Genomic DNA, 27,169 nt, shown 5'->3' with positions numbered 1-27,169 from the left:
AATCAGCATTCAGGGCTCATCCCACCAGGTTTACAATTAAAGATAAATGGGAATTTAAGCATTTTTAGCAACATGTATGTTTTGGTGGCATAACGTAAAAAAAACAAAATACTGCATAGTTTCCTATGAACGCGAAGCGAGGCGGCCATCTTTGTCGGCGCCGGATGTTGAACCTACATTTTGGCACCGCCTTCTGGTAGTGACGGCATTTAAGAGTTATGGAGGGAGGCGAGTCTGAGTTTGCTCCCTACATATGAACCTGAGAACTACTGACTGATGTAAACCCCACAATGATTCTCTGGCCCCTTAACAGAAGAAATTCTGTTAAGTTGCATGAAACTCTACTGTAACTGGATCATAACTTTTAATTGCCAATGTGGAATCCTTTGGTCCAACTTAAAAGTTCTACTCTGAATGTGTAGTAAGTATGGGATAGACTATGTTCTGCCCTTTCTCATGTGTTGCATTGGCAGACCTCAACTGCAAACAAAAAGAACACTGCCTTTGGTTTTAAATACTTTATTACCAATGCTCAAACACACACGCACATACACACATGCACACGCCCACACACATACAGAGCTATACAGTACTTTTTAAATTTGATTTATTTATTTCAAAACACCCAAGTCCAGGGCCTGTACTTGTCTAAACATCATCTGTAAGGGCATTGGCTGTTCCTGATGGCAGTCAAACATATTGGGCGACGTGCTTTTTTTTAGTCCTAGACCATTTTGTTTCATTCTACGCTCCTGACTGGTCAAACAAACTGTCAGTCTAAAGCAATGCCCTGTAAATTGTCTTAAAATCTTGCAAAAAAAAGAAAAGTACAAATTAAATATAAAAAGGATGTTACTGACTTTCAGCTGCTCATCATTGGTTTAAACCATTAACGAATATAAGAGTAGGTTGATATGAATCTCTTGCTCTCTTTGGATTGGTCGCGCCAAAGCATGTGATCCTCGCTAGTTTCTCAATAGGTCAGCTAGTGGACTGCAACCAGAGATGTCAGTATCCGGACCAATAAAACAAAACATTGGGTGTGTGTTATGGCATTCTATTCCCTACATAGTGCACTGCTTTTGACCAGAGTCTTTTAGGCCCTGGTCAAAAGTAGTGCACTATATAGTGAAAAGGGTTCCATTTCAGACACACCCATTACAAAGCTCAGAAGTAAACAATCAGAAAGTACAGCGGGGTATTTCTGAAATATGCCCCAAGAGAAGTCGAGTGGTTACTGTGTATCAAAGGACTTTAAAAATGCTACATCGCCTTCTTTTATCAAATACATTGTTTCCCATTGGCTGAACCATATCATTGTCCAGCTCCTCTCTTTGGCTGAATACTCAAAACTCAGCCTCTGATTGGCTGGTGCAGCCATCAATCCAAATTAGCCGCATTCCAGTGCTAGTCGGAACTAGGAAACTGACATTTTCGACTTGCTACCTGGTTGAACGTGGCACGTGTTTAACTAAAACCAGTTAATAAGTCAGAAATGTCCCAAGTTCCGACTAGCACTTGAACGCGGCAACAGTTTCTTTCCTGTTTGGTTATAATTCTGAAATTAACTCAAACCAGAAAAACCCTATATCAGCCCGTTAAAAAAAAAATCTTATCAACAGCTATATATAAATTCATATAAAATAACATTTTGAAATTAAATAAGTAAAATAAAAAAAAACACCTTGATTATCAAGGCCATTGCTCCAAAGTTTGTTTAGAAAAGGCTGCTCCATCTTTAGTACAGACCCGATGATTGTGTCACTGGTCGAGTTTCTTATTTTTTTATCATTCCATTGGTCCTTAAGTGAAATCTCCGCCCACTCGGGGAACCAGGCCAGGCCAAAAACGAACTCTACCAATGATCCTGCCGTCTACTACAGTTTAGCATCTCCATTTCTGATTGGTCGAGAGAGAATGGCAGCGTGATCACTAGCCAATCACAGTGGTCCATGGTGGCCGGTGCATGCCACAGTCACCTTTAAATGCCACTGATTGGAGGAAATCACCATAAATTCCAAACCATATAATTCTGTACAGAGAATGAATCATTACACATTTATGAATGAATGAAAGAACATTTTTGTTTTTCTCTTTAAAATATGGGCTGTTTTTACAAGCAGCCCAATCCAGATGTATTTTTCCCAATCAGATCAGATCCTTTTACTTTCTCAGAGCTGATCTGATTGGTCAAAAAAATATCAGAATTGAGCTGCCTGTGTATACGCAGCCATGTTGATCTTCCTTGTTTTATCCAATAAAGGCAAACCCAGTTGTAACTGTCAATCATTCCCACAGAGTTCAATCTGCCCAGAAATTGGTGGATTGTCAAAGAGTCCCGCCTCTTATGATTGGCTCCCTGGGCCCGTAAGCCCACCATGTCATAATGGTGTATTGTGTTCTTGAATGTGATTGGTTAAACAACTTCCTCCCAAATAGTTCTGTAGTTCCTTGACTGGAGGTCTCTGAATGAGAGAGGAAGTCCGGAGTCCATCGCATTTGGAAGAAGAGCAAGAAAAGTCTGTCGTTTCACTCTTCCTCATCACCCAACTTTTAAAACGTCTGTTTATTAAAAGCTTTCCTCTCCTGAAGGGTCCGAGAGGCAGAAATATCATCAGTCAATCTCTGACCCCTCCTTCACCTTCAACCCCTGACGCCATTAGTCGGAGTAGCCGCCCGTCAAACTCAGACTGAAATCTCATAGGTGGTCCCGCCGACGCCCGTCACTTTCTTCACCCCGCCCCCCGGCTTGTGGGCGGGGCTCTGGGTGTTTCCAGGGCTGGGATAGGCCTGTCCGGGGCGAGTGGACATGCTGATTGGGTGAGAGGGGGAGGAAGGGGTGGAGCCTGAGGAGGAAATGGAGGACCTGGGCTGCCCGTTCGTCCGGCTGAACAACTTCATCTGAATCTCGTCCCTGGATAGAGAGAACGAGAGAGGGAGGGAAAGAAGGATTAGTTAAGAAATTGGAGAGGAAGAGCGCACACTCGGGGTATATACTAAATGGCACCCTATCCCCTCAATAGTGTACTACTTTTCACCAGGGCCCAAAAGAGCTCCTATTCACTTTAGGGAATAGTGTGCCTTTGTGGAAGCATTCATAATCAATCGATGGGATATATCATGCAGGGGTGACCAAGGGCTGTTACATACAGATATCTTCTACTGTAATCCTATAGTCAAACAGAGGGACGTCATGCTGGATAATGATGACACACGCAGAGGGCAACAGGATAAAACATATTAACAACTACATCGATAACACAACCATGGTCTATAGTGGACAAAATGCATTTTGAGATGGTCAACAGTAGTACACTACATAGGGAATGGCATGCCATTACATAATGTATTGTGATGTCTCATAACAAAGACCTACACGTACAGTAACAACACCATCACATAGTGAAGGGAACCAGGACAGGCGACAGAGAGACAGTTCGGGACAGAGAAAGACTGAATGGAACAACTACAGCAGCCGAAAACAGACAGCGGGTACGTACCAAATGGCACCCTATTCCCTATACCGTGCGCTACTTTTCACCAGAGCAGTGGTCAACAGTAGGGCACTCTATAGGGAAAAGGGTGACAGTCGGGGCTGAACCAACAGAAGCAGTGATGAGGAGAAGCACCGACTCTACAGACGAGTGGAAAACACACAACGGGGGGGGGGAGAAGAGGTAAAGGAACTCACAGGAGCCTGGGAGGAGGAGGAAGAAGAAGAGGAGGAAGAGAAGGAGGAGAAGGAGGAGGCAGCGGGCTGCAGTCAGTCGGTAAAGAGCAGAGCCGTTACTCACTTAGGTGCATGGATCCCCCCTCCCGCCCCTCCCCCTCCGGCCGAGGCCGACGCCTTGCGCACCATCCGGTACTGCATCTCCGCCGCCGCCGCCGAAGAGTACGACAGAGACTTCCCCAGCGGCGGGGGGTGGGGGGAGCGCGGGGGGTGCGTGGAGGGGGCCAGGGGGGTGTCCGTGGACCGGGTGCGGTACGGGTAGTGGGCGGCAGAGTCGGACAGGAGCGGGGGCCGGGAGAAGCGGGGGGGTCTGGAGCTGTGGCTGCTATGGTGGTGGTGGTGGTGGTGATGATGGTGGTGGTGTGGGTGGGGGGGCTGGGGGGCCGCGGAGGAGGGAGGGGGCTGAGAGTGGTGGGAGTGGGGATGCGATTCCTGGAGATAGTGGGCGCGGTGTGGGGAGGAGAGGAGGGCTACGGAGGAGGCGGAGGGCTGGTGGAGCTCTGCGTCTCTCTGCTGGCTGAGCTGGGCCGACAGGTAGGGGGAGGAGTACCCCAGGATGGGGGGTGGTGCCGGGGTACGGTGGTGCCCGGGCGACATGTCGGGTGCGGCCGACTCAAAGTCGGGGCTCTCGGAGGGCGTGAGCAGGCTGTCGTACGATAGGCTGCCGTTGCGCGGAGGAGGCGTCTGATTGGCCAGGCTCTTGTAGCTCGTGGAGGTCGTTGCCTCGGAGACATGCGTTGCGTTGTGGGCGGAGCCAGAACGCATGCTGGAAGAATGGGAAGCACCTCCCCCTCCACCGGAGGATAGAACCGTTGGGTCTGAAAAGGAGGGGTAGGAACGTCCCCCTAGAGAGTAACCGGGGATACCGCCACCCCCTGACCCTGGTGCCCCCCCTCCTCCAGGTCTGTCTCCACCTCCTCCCAATCCTCCTCCCCCTCTCTCCCCTGGGGCCTCTCTCCCATCCAGGCTGGGTTCAGAGCGGAAGCCAGGCTGCTGGCTGGACTGGAGCAGAGAAGACGACTCCTTCAGACTGTCCCCTCGACTCATCTGGTGGGGGGAGAGAGAGAGGGGGGGGGAAAAGAGAGAGAGAGGGGGTGGGTGGGTGGGGAAGAGAGAGAGAGGGGGTGGGTGGGTGGGGTAGAGAGAGAGAGGGTGGCGTAGAGAGAGAGAGAGAGAGAGGGTGGGGTAGAGAGAGAGAGAGAGAGAGGGTGGGGTAGAGAGAGAGAGGGTGGGGTAGAGAGAGAGAGAGAGAGGGTGGGGTAGAGAGAGAGAGAGAGGGTGGCGTAGAGAGAGAGAGAGAGAGGGTGGCGTAGAGAGAGAGAGAGAGAGGGTGGCGTAGAGAGAGAGAGAGAGGGTGGGGTAGAGAGAGAGAGAGGGTGGGGTAGAGAGAGGGTGGGGTAGAGAGAGAGAGGGTGGGTGGGGTAGAGAGAGAGTGGGTGGGGTAGAGAGAGAGAGGGTGGGGTAGAGAGAGAGAGAGAGAGAGAGGGTGGGTGGGGTAGAGAGAGAGAGAGAGAGAGGGTGGGTGGGGTAGAGAGAGAGAGGGTGGGGTAGAGAGAGATAGAGAGGGTGGGGTAGAGAGAGAGAGAGAGAGAGGGTGGGGTAGAGAGAGAGAGAGAAAGGGTGGGTGGGGTAGAGAGAGAGAGAGAGGGTGGCGTAGAGAGAGAGAGAGAGAGGGTGGCGTAGAGAGAGAGAGAGAGAGAGGGTGGCGTAGAGAGAGAGAGAGAGGGTGGCGTAGAGAGAGAGAGTGGCGTAGAGCGAGTGAGAGAGAGGGGTAGAGAGAGAGAGAGGGTGGGGTAGAGAGAGAGAGAGGGTGGGGTAGAGAGAGAGAGAGGGGGTGGGGTAGAGAGAGAGGGTGGGGTAGAGAGAGAGGGTGGGGTAGAGAGAGAGAGAGAGGGTGGGGTAGAGAGAGAGAGAGAGGGTGGGGTAGAGAGAGAGAGGGTGGGGTAGAGAGAGAGAGAGGGTGGGGTAGAGAGAGAGAGAGGGTGGGGTAGAGAGAGAGAGAGGGTGGGGTAGAGAGAGAGTGGGGTAGAGAGAGAGTGGGGTAGAGAGAGAGTGGGGTAGAGAGAGAGAGAGGGTGGGGTAGAGAGAGAGAGCGAGATAAAAAGAAAAGAGGTAGAGAAAGAAAGAAAGAAAGAAAGAGGGAGAGAGAGTAGATAAAGTCATGTTAACTCTAACCTGGAATGAGAATTGGATGTCCAAATGTACAAACAAAGCACTAGACCAGTACCAATAAAACCACAGTGGGAAGAACAAGGTGAGACATAGGGGAAGGGAACAACTCTTTCAGGCCAGATGCATGGGCTTCACTATACACAAGGGGTCTGCTGCAGGGGGAAGAATATACAGGCCTACAACTTTTACAATGCCCACATGGCTTCTGTAGCAGTATGTTATCTTTACAACACATAGGACAGAAGAGACACACACAGTATATATAGCCAGATGGCTGTGGGATAGGGGGGGGAGGCAACATGTGTGCCCAGTGAAACAATAAGCTTGTGTCTAAAAATGGCACCCTAGTACGCATTTAGTGCACTACTTTTGGACCCACAGGGCTCTATATAGGGAATAGAGTGCCATTTGGGATGCTCAGCATGAGAGTTAATGAAATGGATGTTGTTTGGGCTAACAGATAACACAGTTAAAATAGTTTATAGAGCAAAACAACCATCTTCTCTCCCTGCTCCTGACAGAGCTCTTCTAACACATGGGCCGTGTCCCAAATGGCACCCTATATGGTGCACTGCTTTTGACCAGAGCCATATTGGGACCTGATCAAAAGTAGTGCACTATATAAAGGGAGGGATGGGCAACTTTGATGGGGGAGGGGGCCACAAGAAAATCTAAACTCATCCCTAAGGCTCGCGGGTCTGCGTATCCCCCCACGTTGCGAGCAAAACATTTTAGTATCCCCCCCACTTGAGTTTTAAAGGAGGCTGGTGGTACCTTAATTGGGGAGAACAGGCTCATGGTAATGACAGGTGCAGAATCAGTGGAACGGTATTAAATACATGGTTTCCATGTGGTTGATGCCATCCCGTTTGCTCCATTCCAGACATTATTAGGAGCCGTCCTCCCCTCAGCAGCCTCCACTGAATTCTACTTATTTTGCCATGGGGCAGAGAGAGGTTTTTGCTATTTTAAATATGATATCTGAGTAACAAAAAGCAAATGGGGCCCACCGGTCGGTAATTCGACTATGATAACAAGTTTAGATACCTGGCCGCATGACTTACGTAGAAATCTAAAACATTTTTGTTGGGCTAATTGACTGACTCTGTGACCCGACTTAACAAGAGAAACTGATGATGCACAACCACATTTAGAAACTGCACCTTGTGCATTCTAAACTCAGCAACAAAAAAAAGAAACCTCCCTTTTTGAGGACCCTATCGTAAAAATCCAAATACCTTCACAGATCTTCATTGTAAAGGATTTAAACACCATTTCCCATGCTTGTTCAATGAACCACAAACAATTAATGAACATGCACCTGTGAACGACCGTTAAGACACTAACAGATTACAGACGGTAGACAATTAAGGTCACAGTTATAAAACCTTAGAACACTAAAGAGGCCTTTCTACTGACTCTGAAGAACACCAAAAGAAAGATGCTCAGGGTCCCTGCTCATCTGCGTGAACGTGCCTTAGGCATGCTGCAAGGAGGCAAGAGGACTGCAGATGTGGCCTGGGCAATAAATTGAAATGTCCATACTGTGAGACGCCTAAGACGGCGCTACAGGGAGACAGGACGGACAGCTGATCATCCTCGCAGTGGCAGACCACGTGTAACAACACCTGTACACGATTGCAGGTATTATACAGGATGGCACCAACAACTGCCCGAGTTACACAAGGAACACACAATCCCTCCATCAGTGCTCAGACTGTCCGCAATAGGCTGAGAGAGGCTGGACTGAGGGCTTGTAGGCCTGTTGTAAGGCAGGTTCTCACCAGACATCACCGGCAACAACGTCACCTATGGGCACAAACCCACCATCGCTGGACCAGACAGGACTGGCAAAAGATGCTCTTCACTGACGAGTCGCGGGGTGATGGTCAGATTTGCGTTTATCGTCGAAGGAATGAGCTTTACACCGAGGCCCGTACTCTGGAGCGGGATTGATTTGGAGGGTCCGTCATGGTCTGGGGCGGTGTGTCACAGCATCATCGGACTGAGCTTGTTGTCATTGCAGGCGATCTCAACGCTGTGCGTTACAGGGAAGACATCCTCCTCCCTCATGTGGTACCCTTCCTGCAGGCTCATCCTGACATGACCCTCCAGCATGACAATGCCACCAGCCATACTGCTCGTTCTGTGCGTGATTTCCTGCAAGACAGGAAGGTCAGTGTTCTGCCATGGCCAGCGAAGAGCCCGGATCCCAATCCCATTGAGCACATCTGGGACCTGTTGGATCGGAGGGTGAGGGCTAGGGCCATTCCCGCCAGAAATTTCTGGGAACTTGTAGGTGCCTTGGTGGAAGAGTGGGGTAACATCTCACAGCAAGAACTGGCAAATCTGGTGCAGTCCATGAGGAGAAGACGCACTCTAGTACTTAATGCAGCTGGTGGCCACACCAGATACTGACTGTTACTTTTGATTTTGACCCCCCCTTGGTTCAGGGACACATTATTCCATTTCTGTTAATCACGTCTGTGGAACTTGTTCAGTTTATGTCTCAGGTGTTGAATCTTGTTATGTTCATACAAATATTTACACATTAAGTTTGCTGAAAATAAACACAGTTTACAGTGAGAGGACGTTTCTTTTTTTGCTGAGTTTACTATTCTAACTCTCAACAGTAAGTTGAGACCCAGACAGAGTTCCCCAAAAAAACAAATACAAATATTTATTTTATTGTTCCCTTCAAAAAGGCCTGCGGCTGCCAGTTGCTCTTTCCCGTTATAGGGGATAGGGTGCCATTTTTTGACACAAGCACAGTTTTGGTTGTATTGAGCCCAAAGGAGGCTCGTGCGACCCTGCCTGTTCGACTGTGCACCTTGATGCCCTCTTGTGGAGAAAACGTCAAACAGCAGCTGGGCCATTGACGGTCCACTGTGTGATTCCAGAATTGATTTGAAGTGAATTATGATCAGATTGTGTGACATATAGGAAGCATACCGTACATGTAAAATAGGTCAAATACAAATGTAATAATATGTTAATTAACTTCCACAAAACCTTTCTACAACAAGAAATTGCTAGGGGAGAATCTTTTACACAAAACTGTGGGGAAAGCGTTCGGCTAAAAGACGACACACAAGGTTGGGTAACAAGAAAAAAGCACAGACACTTAAAACTAAAGAAAATAAAGAAAAATAGTCCAACATTCACTTACTGATACTGTTCAACTGAAAGCCACTGAATAACCAATCAAAAGGCAGGAAAAGAAGCCACGAGTAAAAACAGAGATGCATTAACAAATCATAACAAATCAAACGATTAAGGACAGACAGGCAAGCAGCCAACGGAGATGTAAAATATAAATCTGAGTCAGAGAGAACAATGTGTGTGCCACCCGAAGTAGTGTGATATGCATCCTACCTCGCACAGCATTTACACAGTCTTTCACACAGAGACACACAGTCTTCCACGGTCACTTTATGCGCGAGCTGGTTGGTTGGCATCAAAGACAGTGTGTGTTTGTTACCTGGTTGGCGTAGGCATGGGTAAGGGCAGTGTGGTTCTTTCCTGGACTGCTATAGGTCGGCCTGTATTTATACATGGTGGGTGTGGGCGGGGCTTTGTTCAGAAGACTACTCTCTGTGGGGAGAGAGGGAGAGGGACAAATAAATTAACTCAGGTACATAATTGTTATCATAGGTAAAAAACTTTATTTTCTTTTATCAGCTAAGTTGACTGATAACACACTTATTCACAGCCACAACCTGGGTCATGTTCATTAGGCACCAAACGGAAGGAAACAAACAGGGAGGGACAACCTGACCATGTCCATCAGCAAACCGCTTGCTTACCTTTTTCCATTGCAAAACGTTTTCCTACGGTGTGTAGTAATGAGTACAACTCTGGTGAACGTACCCTCGGTGTGTTGTCCCTGGTGGCCTCTGGACAGGGCGGGGTACCTGAGCTCTGGTTTGGGAGGAGGAGGGGGCTCCGCATCGCACGACTGACTCTCCATCATCTCCAGACTACTCTTAGACTGAGAGGGAGAGAAAGAGGGAGAGAAGCAAACAGAGAAAATTAATGACATTAAATAGAATAAATGTCAAAGTCTATACAACCCAGTGTAGTGGCAGAGTGGAAACTGGAGAGCATTAACTATACACAATGCTGAGAGCAAGAAGGAGCCATGAACAAACAGATCGTGTGTGTGTGTGTACGCGTGTAAATGCGTCTACATGGGTCTTTGTCGCGTCATACCCGGTGGAGGTCTCCGTGGATACCGTTGTCGAGGACCTTGGCGGCCAGCTGGGTGTCAGTGAGCTGTGGCCGGAGGAACGGAGGCTGGACAACCACACTGTGAGGCTTCCTCTTCCTCCCCAGGTACCTGATGAAGACCAAATCAAATCGTGTTATTTAAAAGCACAAGGAGGAAGAGGAGAAGAGGGTAGCTGATGGAGAGGGGGAGGGACAGGAGGGAGAAAGAGTAGTAAGCGAAGGAACGAAGAAGATGAGGAGGATGAAGAGGACCCATTGAGTTCGAGGACTCATCTTTGGATCTGTGCCATTATGGCACCTGTGACAGCATCTCCATTTAAAAGTAGTCACTTTTCTTAATTAGTGATTTGAAAAAAAAAATCTGTTATTGTGGCCACTAGATAGCAGTGTTCTATCTTTAATCCCATTTTCAACCAAAGGCAACCCAATTTGAAGAAAACAACGCTCTGGTCATTGGCTGATTGCTCCCAACCCATAGCAAATCCCACCCAGTTGACTACTTTAAAAAAAGGCAGAAGCCCTCAATGGAAATGTCCAGGCTAAAAACGGGTTGTATCCATCTAGAGTCCTCTATCCAGCTCTAAGCGGACCTAGTCTCGGTCATCAATCAAACCCCTAATAGCATGTAGGGATGACAGCAGCTCAAAACACTGTTTGAACTGATAGTAATGCAACACTAATAACATACTGTAAAACCATAGACAATGATGAGAGAGAGAGAGACCTGGGCGCTTGGGAGCTGCAGAGCACGTGAGAAACGTTCTTCCAACAGCCATTAGTGAAAGGGTTCACTCCTCCCCTAAACTTCCCCGTCACCTGGGGGAGAGAGAGAGAGAGAGAGAGAGAGAGGGCACAAATGGAGAAAGAAAGAGCGAGAGAGAACGATAGAGAAGGTTATTCATTCCCCTCAAGACATCCTCCATTCATCAACACAACATATTTAAAGTGAAAACATCAGACATGGAGAGTCATATAAAAGAGGGAGATAAATGGAGGGAGGGATGAGGGAGAGGACGACAGAGGATTATTCTCTCTCCGTGATGAGATTATGACCTGTATGTTTTCATACCGGGACGAAGGGGGGGGGGGGTCACATTTTCGAGGATGATCATGGGGCTGTTGTTGAGATTAAATGTTTTGGGCCTTTAAGAACGACGTCAACACAAGCCAACGGTTTAGATCTCAGACAACAACAACAACAACAACAACAACAACGTCAGATAAGAGGGTGTGATTGTTTGGGACGGGTTGGGCGGAGTGTTGGATCTGACGCTAGCAAGGGGTCTACATGTCTCTCCAGGGAGAAGAATGGGCAGGAATAAGGAGACAACTCCTTTTCTGTAAGCATGTCATTGCACTGTTTACGCCCGCTGTATCCTGCGTACATGACAAATAAACGTTGATTTGATTTAACGTTGAGCTCAGTCTCTGTTCTCAAGGGGTGTGCAGTATTTTTTTTGTGGTAAGCATCTCTCATTATTTACGTGATGACAGATAATCTTTGCAATTGCAGGGCAAATTCTAGTCCGGGAGGCTGCCAGCCGTGCTTAAATTTGTAAATCGGGAGGTGCCAAAACAAAAAGTGAGCTCGAGAGAGGGGGGGGGGGGGGGGGGGTGACGACCTGGGGAGATCAGCATGATAACAAAATTAATCTACTTTTTTTTTAAAAAAAGCATTGCATGCATATCGTCGCATTGTTGTGAAATTGTTACAACATTTACTTGTTAGATATTACTGCGCCGTTGGAGCTAGAAACACAAGAATAACATAGATAACATCTTGCTAGACACGTGTATGTGACCAATTAAATGTGATTTGATTAGCGCCGTGGCACAGAGCAGTAGAGAAGAGGCACTTACAGAAGGTGCACCACTTTGGGGGTACATTTATTTAGTAGCCTAGAGTCCGGGGGAAAATATTGCATGCAATTCTACTGTCATCTGACGTGACTGGAGACCGGCAGAATGTGTTTTAACCCCGCTCAAATCAAATGACAGGCTTACTTTGACACTCACAAACTGAGACTCTTAAAGATCAATAAAAAAACGACCTGGTCTTGAATCCATCAATAGCCTAGAGGTCTAGGTGTGTGGAGACGCATATTGTAGGAGGAAATTACCTAAAAATGCTAAAAATCCTAAAAATGCTTTCCAGTGGTCACCCGATGACGCGCAGCTCACTCGCCGGCGGCGGCCGATGCGTTGGTGCCAAAAGCCTATATATCTCACTCGTTTTGTTTTGTAAAACAATATTTGGAAGCCGATCAAACATTTTGTTCGCCTAGAGAAGAGAGATCAAGAGTATTGTCTTTTCAGCAGGAACCATTTGCTTTCCAACCCGTTTTGTCTGGCATTCTGCTCACCGACCGATTTGCCGCGCGTTCCCGACTGTAGGCTGTGTCTTGTTATTGGGATACACTCAATCCACAGCTAGGTAATTGTTTCAAAGAAGACACTGACCCTCAGTGGCTAAATTCTAGGCCTAAACATGGTGTAGTAATCTATTCTGAATGATTTCATTGATTTCTGACAGACAGCAGTAACACTATAACTTTGGCTAATGTGTTTCAATCTATGAAGGGTGTTGCAGCTCCTCCAGAACCCTTTGCTATGATTCTACTAATAAATGATGAAGTGCAACTCTGGAGAGACGAGAGTCGCAGGCTCACGTCTAGCAGAGCAGAGAGAGATCTTGGAAAGGGGAATGTCATTCTAGTTCTTGTGAGAGTTACAAGCGTGCTACTCATACAGCCACGGCCACGCGTTGGGTCTCAAACGCGGGTTACAGGAGGACAATTCACCAAGAGGCAACTCCAAAATGACACTTTGGCCACTTTTATTCACATTTTTACATTGAAAAAAAAAGCGACTTTTATTTTTTTGAGCCAGAAAGAGATACCGGATCCGGCCAAATTAGGTTCCCGGACCGAAACAGTCCAAAACAGAGAGGTGTTGGATCCCGTTTCCCGGCAGGAACCCGGCTCAAATTAAGCACTGGCTGCCAGCTTTTGTTCCAGCATCTTGGCCATTAGGACATTTCTGACAGAGGTAAAAGCACTTTGAAAACTACAGTTGTACCTATTAGTTGGTGGTTCATTCCTGATGTGTGTGTGTGTGTTGTACCTGTTAGTTGGTGGTTCATTCCTGGTGTGTGTGTGTGTGTGGTACCTGTTCGTTGGTGGTCCGACCCCGGGCCACCAGTACCATGTGGAAGCCAGTGAGACCAGCCACCGGGATGAAGAAGAGACCAGCCACACACATCACTGCCATACTGAGAGACCAGCGGTTGAGGAGAGAACAGAGACACCAACTAACACACTCTTAGGGGCTGCGTGCCAAATGGCACGCTATTCCTTACATAGTGCACCAGGCTAACACTTCCCAAATGTGTTGAAAATTAAACACCTATAGAAGCACGCCGTCCGACAGATGGAAACACAGTCATCTACCGCCCCAAAACACACACACCCCAACCAACCTACACATCCAACCACACCCTCTCGCAACAAAACACACACACCCCAACCAACATACACATCCAACCACACCCTCTCGCAACAAAACACACACACCCCAACCAACATACACATCCAACCACACCCTCTCGCAACAAAACACACACACCCCAACCAACCAACACATCCAACCACACCCTCTCGCAACAAAACACACACACACACACACTCACTAACCCCCCCCCCCCAAGAACCCAGACTCCTGGCTTTCAGGACATTCCAACACCTAAGTACAGGATACGTGACGGCAGAGTGGACCCTGTCCAGCTGCTGTGTGTGGTAGAGGATGTAGAGCAGGCCGAAGCCAAACACTCCCATGATGTGGACCGTCAGGGACAGCAGGAACAGGAAGAAGTAGCGGTAGTTCCTCCGGCCGATACAGTTGTTCACCCACGGGCAGTGGTGGTCAAAGTCCTGGAGGGGGGGGGGGGGACAGGAGTAAAGGGCGAGTTAGAGCCGTTTGTACAAAGTTAAAGGGACAGTGGGAGATTTGGTGCTGGTGTATGTTTGTGTGTGACACTGACAGGAGAATTGAGCTGAGGGCTCATTCCAACAGAGGTTTGTTCAAAGGCATCTCTCCAACCCTGTTGCTGGAGAACTACCCTCCTGTAGGTTAACTCCAACCCTGTTCCTGGAGAACTACCATCCTGTAGGTTAACTCCAACCCTGTTCCTGGAGAACTACCGTCCTGTAGGTTAACTCCAACTCTGTTCCTGGAAAACTATCTTCCTGTAGGTTAACTCCAACCCTGTTCCTGGAGAACTACCGTCCTGTAGGTTAACTCCAACCCTGTTCCTGGAGAACTACCGTCCTGCAGGTTAACTCCAACCCTGTTCCTGGAGAACTACCGTCCTGTAGGTTAACTCCAACCCTGTTCCTGGAGAACTACCATCCTGTAGGTTAACTCCAACCCTGTCCCTGGAGAACTATCCTCCTGTAGGTTAACTCCAACCCTGTTCCTGGAGTACTACCCTCCTGTAGGTTAACTCCAACCCTGTTCCTGGAGAACTACCATCCTGTAGGTTAACTCCAACCCTGTTCCTGGAGAACTACCCTCCTGTAGGTTAACTCCAACCCTGTTCCTGGAGAACTACCATCCTGTAGGTTAACTCCAACCCTGTCCCTGGAGAACTACCCTCCTGTAGGTTAACTCCAACCCTGTTCCTGGAGAACTACCCTGTAGGTTAACGTGTGTGTGCGTACCTCCACACAGTTGTCACACACAGAGCAGTGTGAGCAGCGGGGCGGTCTGTAGAAGCGGCAGGTGGAACACCATTTCATCCTGACCTGGATGCCTCGGATCTCCACCGTCTTGTAAAGCGGAGCGCGGAAATCATCCTCCTTGTCCTCATCCTCATCCGCTGGAGCAACCCACACACACACACTGTTAGTACACTAGCATGAACATCACCCTTACTAGATCAGCATAAACATCCCCCTTACTAGATCAGCATAAACATCCCCCTTACTAGATCAACATAAACATCCCCCCCTTACTAGATCAGCATAAACATCCCCCCCTTACTAGATCAGCATAAACATCCCCCCCTTACTAGATCAGCATAAACATCCCCCCCTTACTAGATCAGCATAAACATCCCCCCCCTTACTAGATCAGCATAAACATCCCCCCCTTACTAGATCAGCATAAACATCCCCCCCTTACTAGATCAGTATAAACATCCCCCCTTACTAGATCAGTATAAACATCCCCCCTTACTAGATCAGTATAAACATCCCCCCTTACTAGATCAGTATAAACATCCCCCCTTACTAGATCAGTATAAACATCCCCCCTTACTAGATCAGTATAAACATCCCCCCCTTACTAGATCAGCATAAACACACACACCCCTTACTAGATCAGCATAAACACCCACACATCCCCTTACTAGATCTGCATGAACACCCACACATCCCCTTACTAGATCAGCATGAACACCCACACATCCCCTTACTAGATCAGCATAAACACACACACACCCTTACTAGATCAGCATAAACCACACACACATCCCCTTACTAGATCAGCATGAACACACACACATGCCCTTACTAGACCAGCATGAACACACACACACACCCTTACTAGACCAGCATGAACACACACACACACACACACCCTTACTAGTCCAGCATGAACACACACACACACCCTTACTAGACCAGCATGAACACACACACACACCCTTACTAGACCAGCATGAACACACACACACCCTTACTAGACCAGCATGAACACACACACACCCTTACTAGACCAGCATGAACACACACACACCCTTACTAGACCAGCATGAACATACACCATTATACTATATTACACTGCATTGGCAGGAGACAGTCATGCAGAGAGTTTGCAGAGAGCATGAGATGGAAGAGGCTGGTGTTGTTATACACCTGTGCAACACACACACACACACACACCTCTGGGGAAGATGCCCGGGTCCATGAAGGTGGCCATGCAGAAGTTGGCCAGAACGAACAGGAAGATGACACCGTTGTAGATCGGCACGGCAACCGAGAACTGCTCCGACAGCCATGGACACCTGAAAGAGAGAGGGAGGGAGAAGAAGAGAGGGTTTAAAGAAGTTCGATCAACTGTCGTTATTCATAACAAGAACCACAGCAATGCCCCCGCTGCCTCTGAACACCTCAATAAAAGGAAGGAATATCACGGTAGCATTGTTGACAGTAAGCTCCCATCTATGAATTTCAGAGGCGTTACATTTGTCCCGCCCCCATCTTTCAGCTCCGTAGCAAACCAAGTGGCAGGGCTGCCCTTTTGGTGTGCTTTTCTGGAAATGTTTTAATGAAGGAGTGGGCCCTTAAAAGCAGTGTTTTTGACAGGGGGGGCAGTGGCACTACAGGACAGCTTGTCTCATTGCCATGGGAATGGGGTGACCCACATGTCGCATGGACAACAGGACAACACCCTGAAAGAGAGAGAGAGAGTTCATGCTAGGTTTAGCAAAGACTGCATTTGTCTAGTGAATAAAGCACTTTCGCATTAAACCGAGTTGAGCAAATTCAGAGGGAGACGGAGAGGGGAAAAAGAGAGCGAGAGGATGAGATAGATATAGAAGGACAGGGACAGAGAGAGAGAAGGACAGCTCTTTATTAAGGGTGACAGATGCTGGCCTATTTCCCTCGGTTCCAGCATGGTGGTGGTGGTGGTGGTGGTTGTTGTTGTTGTCTGGAGTAGAGCTATGAACTGACAGGAGACGACCTCCACACACACACACCCTGACGTTGATCTGTCCTGTCTATCCTGCTCTGCACTACTACTGTCACACACTCAATATGTGTGTGAGAGTGAGTGAGTGAGTGAGTGAGAGAGCGCTGAGGAATATGTTGAGTAGACAGAGATAGAAATGTGCTCATCTGTGGGGACACAAATGCGCGCACAGGAACACTACCTGATCTAACGAGCACACGAGGGGACAGCTTTATTACAGGCCATAGTGTCTAACTGTCTTCATCTCCCCCATACAAACAACAGTGACAGCACCGTCAACAACAACGGAAGGGATCTGTTGCAGCTCTGTAGAAGCCTGGGTCTGTACTTTGTCAATGGTAGGTTACGGGGGGGACTCTTTGGGGAGATTCACCTACTGCTCACCTCTTGGCCACAGTACAGTAGACTAAATGATCACAGACATTGACCCTTTCTCTCTCAGCTCATTCACTGTCAAGCCGCTAGCACCTCTGTCTGATCACAGCCAAATTACATTGTTCCTCAAAAAAACAGACATGGAAACAACCAGACATTCACAGCCCAATAAGCTGTACAACATCAGAAATTCATACAGATGGGCCCAAAACAGCACAGAATAATACCAGAAAGCAACCTGGAACCAAAACATCCAAACACTCTTAGATAACTTTCTGGATACCACATTCACTCACAGTAAAGAAGGCATCAATCTGGCAGTATAAAACATCAACTATATATTCAGGCAAACGGCAAAAGAAGCACAATTGAAAATGATAAAAAACAAAAGAAAAAAGATCACAGATGACAAGTGGTTTGATGCAGATTGTCAAATTATAAGGAATAAACTATCCAACCAAAAGCACAGAGACCCAAATAATGGTGAATTACGCCTTCATTACTGTGAGACTTTAAAACACTATAAAAACGTACACCCAGAACCAAAAAAAGCACAGTTCAACAGCAAGCAGCTGACACTAATTGAGGAGTCCATAAAACACACACAACTTCTGGCAAAATTGGCAAAAAATTTAATTTGTTTAATTTGATCCTGAGTGTAGGCTATTTTCCTGACATCTGGAATCAAGGACTCATAACCCCAATATTTAAAAACGGAGACAAATTTGACCCTAACAATTACAGAGGAATTTGTGTGAACAGTAAGCTGGGGAAGGTTTTCTGTAGTTCTAAACTTATTTAATAAGCACAATGTCTTGAGTAAAAGCCAAATTGGATTTATACCAAAACATCGCACAACTGATCATATTTACACCCTACGCACCCTGATAGATAAACATGTCCACCAAAATAATACCAAAATATACGCTTGCTTTATCGACTTCCAAAAAGCATTTGATTCTATTTGGCATACAGGACTGTTTACAAAGTTATTGAAAGTGGTGTAGGGGGTAAAACATATGACATAATTAAATCAAATGTATACTGGCAATATGTGCAGCATTAAAATTGTCAAGAAAATAACAGAATTCTTTAACCAGGGACGGGGCCTTCGTCAGGGTTGTAATCTGAGCCCTGCACTCTTCAATATTTACATCAACGAATTGGCCACTATTCTAGAAAAATCCTCAGCCCCTGGTGTTAGTCTCCACAATTCAGAAGTCAAATGCCTACTCCTCGCAGATGACCTATGCCTGCTGTCACCCATAGCACATGGCCTACAGCAGAACCTGGACCTGCTAGAGCAGTACTGCCAGAACTGGGCCCTGGCAGTAAACCCCAAAAATACTAAAATAATGATTTTTCCAGAGAAGATCCAGATCTCAGGACATTAGACCAAAGTTCTCAATTGGTACAAAATATATAGAGTACTGCACACAGTACAATTACTTAGGTTTAAAAATAAGCTCAACTGGACACCTTAATGAGGCAGTGAATGAACTGAGAGAGAAAGTACGCAGGGCATTCTACGCCATTAATAAGCGCATTCAAATTTAAATACCTATTAAAAAATGGCTAAAACTAATTGAATATGTCATTAAACCAATTGCACTCTATGGCAGCGAGGTGTGGGGTCCACTTGCAAAACAAGATTTCATCAAATGGGACAAACACCCCATTGAAACCCAGCATGCAGAGTTCTGTAAGATTCTCCTACAAGTCCAGAGGAAAACTACAAACAATGCATGCAGGGCAGAATTAGGCCAATATCCACTAATAATAAAAACTCAAAACAGAGAAATTAAGTTTTGGAAACATCTAAAATACAGTGACCCCCTCTCATATCATTACCAAGCCCTGCAATGCCAAGAGCTGAGCAAAGAAAAGAGTCCCCTCATCCAGCTGGTCCTGGGGCTGAATTCACAAACCTGTTTTACTAACGCACTGAAGCCTCAGGACCAGAACAGCCAATCAATCAGGATAAACCAAATTACAACACAGTCAAAACAAAACTATATTGCTTATTGGGAAACACAAGCACAAACACAAAGCAAAATGCAGTGCTATCTGGCCCTAAATCGACAGCACACTGTGGCTAAATATTTGACCATGGTTACTGATCAAAACCTTAGAAAAACCTTGACAAGTACAGGCTCAGTGAGCACAGCCTTGCCATTGAGAAGGGTAGACACAGGAAAACCTGGCTCCCTGTAGAGGAAAGGCTGTGCAACCACTGCAGAACAGCAGAACCTGAGACGGAGCTGCATTTCCTGACAAAATGTCAAAAATATAAAACAATTAGAGAGTGTCATTTCCCCAAATTTGAAACCCTTATTCAAGGTTTCAAAGACCTCTCTGATGAGAGTAGGCTACCCGTCCTGTTGGGGGAGGACGCAGAGAGCTGTGGGTTGGCAGCACACTACATTACTGCCTGCCATTAGTTGAGTGACAGTGTCTGGCAGACCAATCAACCTGCACATGTCCTCTACTGTATACTTATTGTTATTGTTGAATGTATGGTTATTTTGACACTTGGTTATTGTTGTTACTGTTGTCCCGTTGACAATTTTGATTCTCATTTTTATATTGTAAATATCCTAAATAAGCTTTGGCAATATGTACATTGTAACGTCATGCCAATAAAGCAAATTGAATTGAATTGAGAGAGAGAGAGCGCGCTGAAGTGCATGTTGAGTAGAGAGAGAGAGAGAGAGAGAGAGAGAGAGAGAGCGCGCTGAGGTGCATGTTGAGTAGAGAGAGAGCGAGCTGAGGAGCATGTTGAGTAGAGAGAGAAAGCTGAGGAGCATGTTGAGTAGAGAGAGAGCGAGCTGAGGAGCATGTTGAGTAGAGAGAGAGAGCGAGCTGAGGAGCATGTTGAGTAGAGAGAGAGAGCGAGCTGAGGAGCATGTTGAGTAGAGAGAGAGAGAGAGCTGAGGGGCATGTTGAGTAGAGAGAGAGCTGAGGAGCATGTTGAGTAGAGAGAGAGAGCTGAGGAGCATGTTGAGTAGAGAGAGAGAGAGAGAGAGAGAGAGAGAGAGAGAGAGCTGAGGAGCATGTTGAGTAGAGAGAGAGAGAGCTGAGGAGCATGTTGAGTAGCGACAGAAAGAGAGAGAGAGAGAGAGAGAGCTGAGGAGCATGTTGAGTAGAGAGAGAGCTGAGGGGCATGTTGAGTAGAGAGAGAGCTGAGGAGCATGTTGAGTAGAGAGAGAGCTGAGGAGCATGTTGAGTAGAGAGAAAGAGAGAGAGAGAGAGAGAGAGCTGAGGAGCATGTTGAAGAGAGAGAGAGAGAGCTGAGGAGCATGTTGAGTAGAGAGAAAGAGAGAGAGAGCTGAGGAGCATGTTGAGTAGAGAGAGAGAGAGAGAGAGAGCTGAGGAGCATGTTGAGTAGAGAGAGAGAGAGCTGAGGAGCATGTTGAGTACATGTCTTTACGTCTGACATTGCTCTGCTCTGTCCCATTGTCAGGGGTTGACTGATGGTGCACTACTCAATAACTGTCACACTACAGGCCGTAGGGGACTGGTGTGTGAGGACTGATGTGCATGCGAGTGTCTTTCTAGAAAGGCAGAGAACAAACCAAGTGAGGGTGTGTGTGGTGATAGCAGTGTTTATGTAAAGGTGTGGGTGTGTTTGAGGAGACGGTCTTGTGTGTTTGTGTGTGTGTGTCAGACTTGTGTAGGACGTGTACACGCTGTGCGTTTGAATGTCTGTGTATGACGCGTGTATGAGTGTGTGGTTTGGTCGTACTCACGTGAAGCAGAAGAAGAGCGTGGTGGATCCCACCAGGAAGGCTGTCGCCGCTGACACGGGCACGTAGCGGGACGGGCGAAGTGGCCGGGACGGGGAGGCGGTGTGGGGGGGCGAGGGGAGGCCACCCACACCTCCACTCTTACTGCTGCCCGGCATCACACAGGGGGAGAGGGGAGGGGAATACCCAGGGAGGGAGGGGGATTTGTCTGGGGTGTGTGGATGGAGGGATGGATTATAGATAAAGAGCGAGGGAGAGATTAAGAGAAAGGGCACAGAGAGAGAGAGGGAGAGGGATTGACGGGGTTAGAGAGGGAGGTAGAGGAGTCCCCTTCTCAATCGGACCAGGACGAGAGAAGACCCACGTCTCTGCATGTTCACCGGAAAGAGGGGGATGAAGAGAAAGGGAGCTAGATCGGCCCTCCCTAAACCGCGTGTTCATAAAACAACTCCGTCCCTCTGCTTAAAGTTGTCGAGTGTCTATTCAACTTGACCTTCGGCCTCGTCTGAGAGGAGGGGGTAAGATAAGACAGAGGGTATTTGAAACGGGGGAGATAAGACAGAGATAGGGGGGGGGGGGGGGGTGGGGGGGGGGGGTTGATTGAGTTGGACTCTGACAGCTAAAGGCTTAAAGAAACTCCACTAGAAGGCCTTTTGTTTCAACACACAGGTCAACATAAAAAGTAGACTGGAACATGAAGCTATATGCTTGAAGTACTGGCTTTATACAGGAGGACGACAACGACAAGCTCTGCTCAAATGTGGGTCAATCTCAAGGCTGATGCTTTTAAATTGCTTGGTTTCTCCACTTTAGTCTTTAAAAATGGTTCCTTACAGTGGATTTGGGTAAATATCTTGACGTTTTTAAAAGGAATATCAAGAAATGTGCGCGTGCGAGAGGTAAATAACCTAATTGAAGGCGTAGTGATTGTACGATACAAAAATAAAATTGTGCAATAAAAAAAAAAATGTAAAAGCTGTGATATGGCTTGATCGTTTCGGTGGGGTTTAGAAAAATCTTGGACCCTCCCTTTTCTAAAGGAAAGAAGTAGGATGTCTCAGTAAAGCATAATGTATATGATTTGGTGAAGCCGTTTTAAAAACGTACATTTCCTCTTTATTCATTACAAGCTCACCCTCATCTAGTCCTTAAGACTTTTTTTTTTTAAACAACAACTCAACTTTGAGGGGTCAAAAGGTCAGTTAGGTACAGAGGATGAGGCAGATCGCTTTGGTTGACCTGCTATACATTCCCTGTTCAATGAAAGCCCGGATCAATAACTTAATATTTGAACGACCTCTGGTTCAGTTCAATGACATTCAGACCCAATAACCTTCTCCCCTTCCAGACGAAGATGACAGATTGCTTCCGTCTGCAGATTGTATGGTTCCGTCTGCAGATTGTATGGTTCCGTCTGCAGATTGTATGGTTCCGTCTGCAGATTGTATGGTTCCGTCTGCAGATTGTATGGTTCCGTCTGCAGATTGTATGGTTCCGTCTGCAGATTGTATGGTTCCGTCTGCAGATTGTATGGTTCCGTCTGTACGCTACTCTTGTCTGTGACCGACTGAGTATGAATGTGGCTCTGACACAGATGTTTTAAAAAGGGGGATGGAGCGATCGAGAGGTAGAGATTGATTGCAAGGTTTTTGATTTGATGCGGGTCAAGACGTAAAAAGATCGCAACATAGCAGTTTATTTTCTGCCTCGATAGAAAGGTCTCACTGTAGCTGGTCTACTGTGTAAACAGAGAGAGAAAGAGGAGAGAAAAGGAGAGCAAAATGGTCTTTGATTGTGTCCAAGTGGGATTCTTGTCTCCCTGGTTGGCTCAATCCTCAGATGAGATGGGGAAAACAAAACAACATCAAAACAAGAGCGAAAAATCAGCGGAGACTAATATCAGGCAGTCCTGTAGTTGCTCTGGGAGTCAGCTAGTTTCCTCACTAAATAAAAATGGCTGTCCCTTCAGTCCAAACAGCATTTTCAAAACGCCAATGTGCTCGTAGGCGGACGCTCAGACGTTGGTCTTCCTGGTCGGGGCATCCCTGAGCCAACGGGAGACAAGCGGGAGGTCTCAGAGGTCGATCCCACCTGCTACAGGTGTGGGTGGAAGAAGACGTGTACACAGGTCAAATTGTGTGTGTCCCTGTAACCTGCAGGAGTCCATGAGGGGGCACATATCCGAAACACCCTGAAAGATCCTCCTGGAAAATGGTTAAAGAAAAACAAACAAAAAAAGGATAAAAAAAAACAAAACAATGTGACGTTGAACCCAGAGAGGAAGGGCCTGAAAATTAGAAGCTGGATCTCCCTAGTGGAGATTGATGAAGAGCTCCTCCCCAGTGCCTGTGGACATCCAAGGCCCAGCTGCGTTAGCTAGCCAAGGAGAGGACGATGAGGAGGGCCGTTAGTTACATAAGCCGCCGTCTCACTGAGCGAGGCAGCCAGCCAGCCATTCCCATTCCCCCAGGGCCATTCCTCTACTTCCGTCCCCCAGCGGAGTGCACCGAGAGGGGGGGGCACACCCTCCCACTACGACCCCTGGGAAGCAACTCTGGGTCTCGGAGGGCGTGTCTGAGTGACTGCGAGACGTTTATGTGACTCTCTAGGGCTACTTCTAGAGGAGTGTGTGTGATTCTGTGTGTGTGTGTAAAGGGGGAGAGTGGCAGTTAGGAGAGCAGTGTGATAATCTGTAATAAAAGATCCAACAGGTTTTCCAACAGGCACGGCCTCTCTCTCCACCCCGCTGGCGTGTCACTGGTGATCGTCCTCTCTGTAGTCAGATACGTCTTTGCACGGCCTCTAGACGTCTGCTGGGACACAGCTCCTATAGGGAGGGAGGAGCAGGAGAGTGGGGAGAGAGACAGATGGGATAGAGAAAGGGGAGGGTGGGAATAAGAGAGAGGGGAAAGCGAGGGAGAGGAAAAGCGTGGGAGAGAGATACACGTCTTTAGCTCCATCATGAACCACAGCCAACTCTATGTATGGGACGTCATCGTAAACAAAACAGCATTCAATGTCGAGCACCAACTAGTCTAGCAGGAAAGCGTCGGTTGTTCACCTTGCTTCTGCTGTGGAAGTGATCTGCTGTTGTCACTCTGTGTGTGTGTGTGTGTGTGTGTGTGTGTGTGTGTGTGTGTGTGTGTGTGTGTGTGTGTGTGTGTACGACGCGCGAGTGAGTCCGTCAACCGGGGGAGTGTGTCTGTGGGCAATATATATTCATATTTTTTATCTCGGCCAGCAATCATTCTGGTTCCTAAAAAACGAATCCATAAAAACAAAGGTGTGATTCGGTCTGGCAGATATTCCGTTAGCCCTCCAGGGATTCATCTGAAAGAGTGTGAGAACAACAACAAAAAAAGACAAATAAAAGTGTCCTGTCCCTCGTCTCCAAACAGTGTATGACAAGGTGTTGAGAGATGACGCTTTTCATAATTAGCCAACTCAAAAATGGGAGTTGGGCCCTATAACCAGGGCCCCATGTGCCACTCAGACACAACCAATGCTAGAGGGCGTGAACCGTGAACGTACGAGTGAGACTGAGTGAATGTGAGTGACTGTGACTGTGTGTCTGGGCCTGCGAAGGACACCAAGGTTGGCACGAAATGAGAGTGCGCTCGTCGGGACCGGGGGTACAACCTGAACTTGCACAATAACGACGCTCATTTTGCCGTTTTTCCCCAGGAGGCCTACATCCTCTGTCGAAAGAGGTATTGTCCAGAACACGGCCCATTGTCCGCCACATGAGGTGAGAAGACAGCGATAAGACGCAGCACCTGAGGTCTCGCTCCATTCAGACTCAGGAATTTCACTCCTAAGTCCTACATCAGCAAGTTATTATGATTCGTGAACAGAATCTGCATTTATAGTGGCTTGGTGCTTTTTCCTCAATCTCAAAGTGCTTTAAAATTGTATTGGGTTGAATTGTCCTTTCCTCAACCAATTAGGCGCCATCTCCCCTTCGACAGTTGAAGTAGTCAACTCAAACACCGGTCCCTCTGTTACATCCTTCCCAGGGTTGTATTCATCAGGCACCAAGCAGAAGAAAAACAGACAGACAGGGGGAGGGAGGGAGGGGCCTAGCTGCGCTAGTCCAATAAAAACGTTTCTAAAACACAACGCTTTTTTAAAAAAAAGTGTTTCTCCCATGTGCCGCCTCTTACGCCGGACAGGTCCGTAATTAGGGTGATGTAGTTCTAAACGGGCTGACTAACAGGGGACATGCCTATAGGTATCAGGCTCAGCTATGCAGAGACTGGAAGTGACGGTGACAGTCAGACCGGTGACCTGAATCATTCAAACACTAATAGAGCATGGAGCACATCAGAGGCGGCTGCCTATAGACATAGATCAGGAACCACTGGCCACTTTAGTAATGTACCCGTATTTAGCGTCTCACATTCCACTGTGTCTTAGTCACTTCAATTGTTTGTAAATATTGCATCCCCCACCTCATATGTATATACTGTACTCCATACCGCCACTGTACCTTAGTCCAATGCCGCTTTTACGGGTATGTATATATTCTTAATCCAATCCTTACTTAGGTTTCTGTGTATTTTGGGTATATGTTGTGAAACTGTTTAGATATTCATTGTTAGACATTACGCGTATGTGACCAATAACATTTGATTTGTAACATGATCTCCCATGTTCTTCTAAGTCTACGTCCCAACTGGCACCCCGCTTGCTTTTTCCTGCACTACCTTTGACCTGGGCCCACACCATTTACTATAGGGCCCTGGATCAAGGTAGTGCACTATAAAGGAACTAGGGTGTAATTTGGGACACAAGCCAAGTAAGCCTCTTCCCGAGCCAGAACGGCGATAGTACCTAGGCCTGTCTCCTGTCTCTGTAGTGGGAGGCAGCTTGGAGGTATAAGGAAACCCCCCTAGACAGGACGCTGGTCTGTCGCAAGGCCTCACCCCCGATCCGTCTCCTTGGCCTAACCCTAAAATTGTCATTTTGGACTTTGAGTCTACGACTATCACCTATGACTGACCCCTCTCTCCCTTTCCTTCTGGAATCTACATCTCCAGCATAAGGAAAAGGGAAAGACAGAATGGTAACAATAGAACAATCCCTGGTATGTCTGGAACATATAAACTTCTCCTCTGCTTTGGGCTAAGTTCCAATCGAATGTGTGAAATACATAGACCTCTGCTCTGGGCTACGTCCCAATCAGATTCAGCAACCTCCTAGTATCCTCATCTCCTTTCCTTCATCCTAATGGAGGTAGCTAGGCAGACCAAGGAAAACCCACGGTGCTAGCTAGTTATAGCCATGTAAAAAGAGGCCCAGCGTTTTTCCTAGTCAGTTCACATGGTCGGGAACACTTCTGGCTTTACTTGTAAGAGAGAAGACTGGCTTGTATCACTCAGACCAATGGCTATCGGAGTGAAACAGATGCTATCTAAGAGTATTGGGACACAGCATGATACTGATATAGGCTTGTGTCCCAAATGGCAAACCTATTCCCTAGAAAGCACACTACCCTATGGGTTCTGGTCAAAAGGGAGCCATTTGGGACGCAAAATAGATGGTTAGCCTGCAGCAGTAGAATCTTGCCAGGAAAAGGGTGTCTCTGCCTAGGCTGTCATAGTACTGAGATCTAGATAGAGATTACACATATTGAGCAAAATGGGCGGGGGCACACACACATTCACTCACTCTCGGTGTGTGTGTGTGTAACATGAGTGCGGAAGATTGCCTAATCAGTGGAGTATGTCTTACTGCTGTGGGGAGGAAACAGAAGCACAGACACACAATATGACTCACCGCAGTGCTACGCCCTCCCTGCGTCCACCTCATTTTTAGGGTTGTCGAGGAGATATGCAATCACAACCATTCACGTATGACCAACAATACGCAGCCGTCCCCTCCCCCTCTACAGCCTAAAGGTATGTGATCATCTGAAAAGGACTAGCGTGTACCAGGTACTGAGAGATGATTAGATACTCAAAAGGTGACCACAGATGGACTTATATATATATATATATATATATACACAGTACCTGTCAAATGTTCTTTATTTTTTACTATTTTCTACATTGTAGAATAATAGTGGGAAAAAAATCTAAACTATGAAATAACACATATGGAATCATGTAGTAACCAAAAAAAGCGTTAAACGAATCAAAATATATTTGATATCTAAAATTCT

The 27,169-nt window shown here is 47.1% G+C and overlaps 1 protein-coding gene across 3 annotated transcripts in view; it reads right to left on the bottom strand.

The window, feature by feature from the left end:
* Positions 1 to 503: 503 nt before the first annotated feature.
* The window catches only part of LOC110533174 (palmitoyltransferase ZDHHC5), a 39,712-nt gene continuing 13,046 nt past the window's right edge, over positions 504 to 27,169 (bottom strand). For 2 of the 3 annotated variants that reach the window (XM_036933551.1, XM_036933550.1), the window contains exons 2-12: positions 21,010 to 23,833; positions 16,075 to 16,196; positions 14,851 to 15,008; positions 13,889 to 14,061; positions 13,301 to 13,403; positions 10,857 to 10,948; positions 10,115 to 10,241; positions 9,773 to 9,893; positions 9,384 to 9,496; positions 3,795 to 4,777; positions 504 to 2,914 (exon numbers count right to left, since the gene is read on the bottom strand). In XM_036933551.1, the coding sequence (XP_036789446.1) occupies positions 2,686 to 2,914; positions 3,795 to 4,777; positions 9,384 to 9,496; positions 9,773 to 9,893; positions 10,115 to 10,241; positions 10,857 to 10,948; positions 13,301 to 13,403; positions 13,889 to 14,061; positions 14,851 to 15,008; positions 16,075 to 16,196; positions 21,010 to 21,164 (2,376 nt within the window). In that variant the 5' untranslated portion in view covers positions 21,165 to 23,833 and the 3' untranslated portion in view covers positions 504 to 2,685. Of the gene's footprint in view, positions 2,915 to 3,691; positions 4,778 to 9,383; positions 9,497 to 9,772; positions 9,894 to 10,114; positions 10,242 to 10,856; positions 10,949 to 13,300; positions 13,404 to 13,888; positions 14,062 to 14,850; positions 15,009 to 16,074; positions 16,197 to 21,009; positions 23,834 to 27,169 lie in introns of all 3 variants that reach the window. The other variant, XR_005034198.1, reaches the window with a different exon arrangement.

Source organism: Oncorhynchus mykiss, chromosome 10, assembly GCF_013265735.2.
Source record: "Oncorhynchus mykiss isolate Arlee chromosome 10, USDA_OmykA_1.1, whole genome shotgun sequence".
Lineage (NCBI taxonomy): Eukaryota > Metazoa > Chordata > Actinopteri > Salmoniformes > Salmonidae > Oncorhynchus > Oncorhynchus mykiss.
The sequence above is the reverse complement of the archived record's forward strand: the minus strand, read 5'-3'. Positions and strand labels throughout refer to the sequence as shown.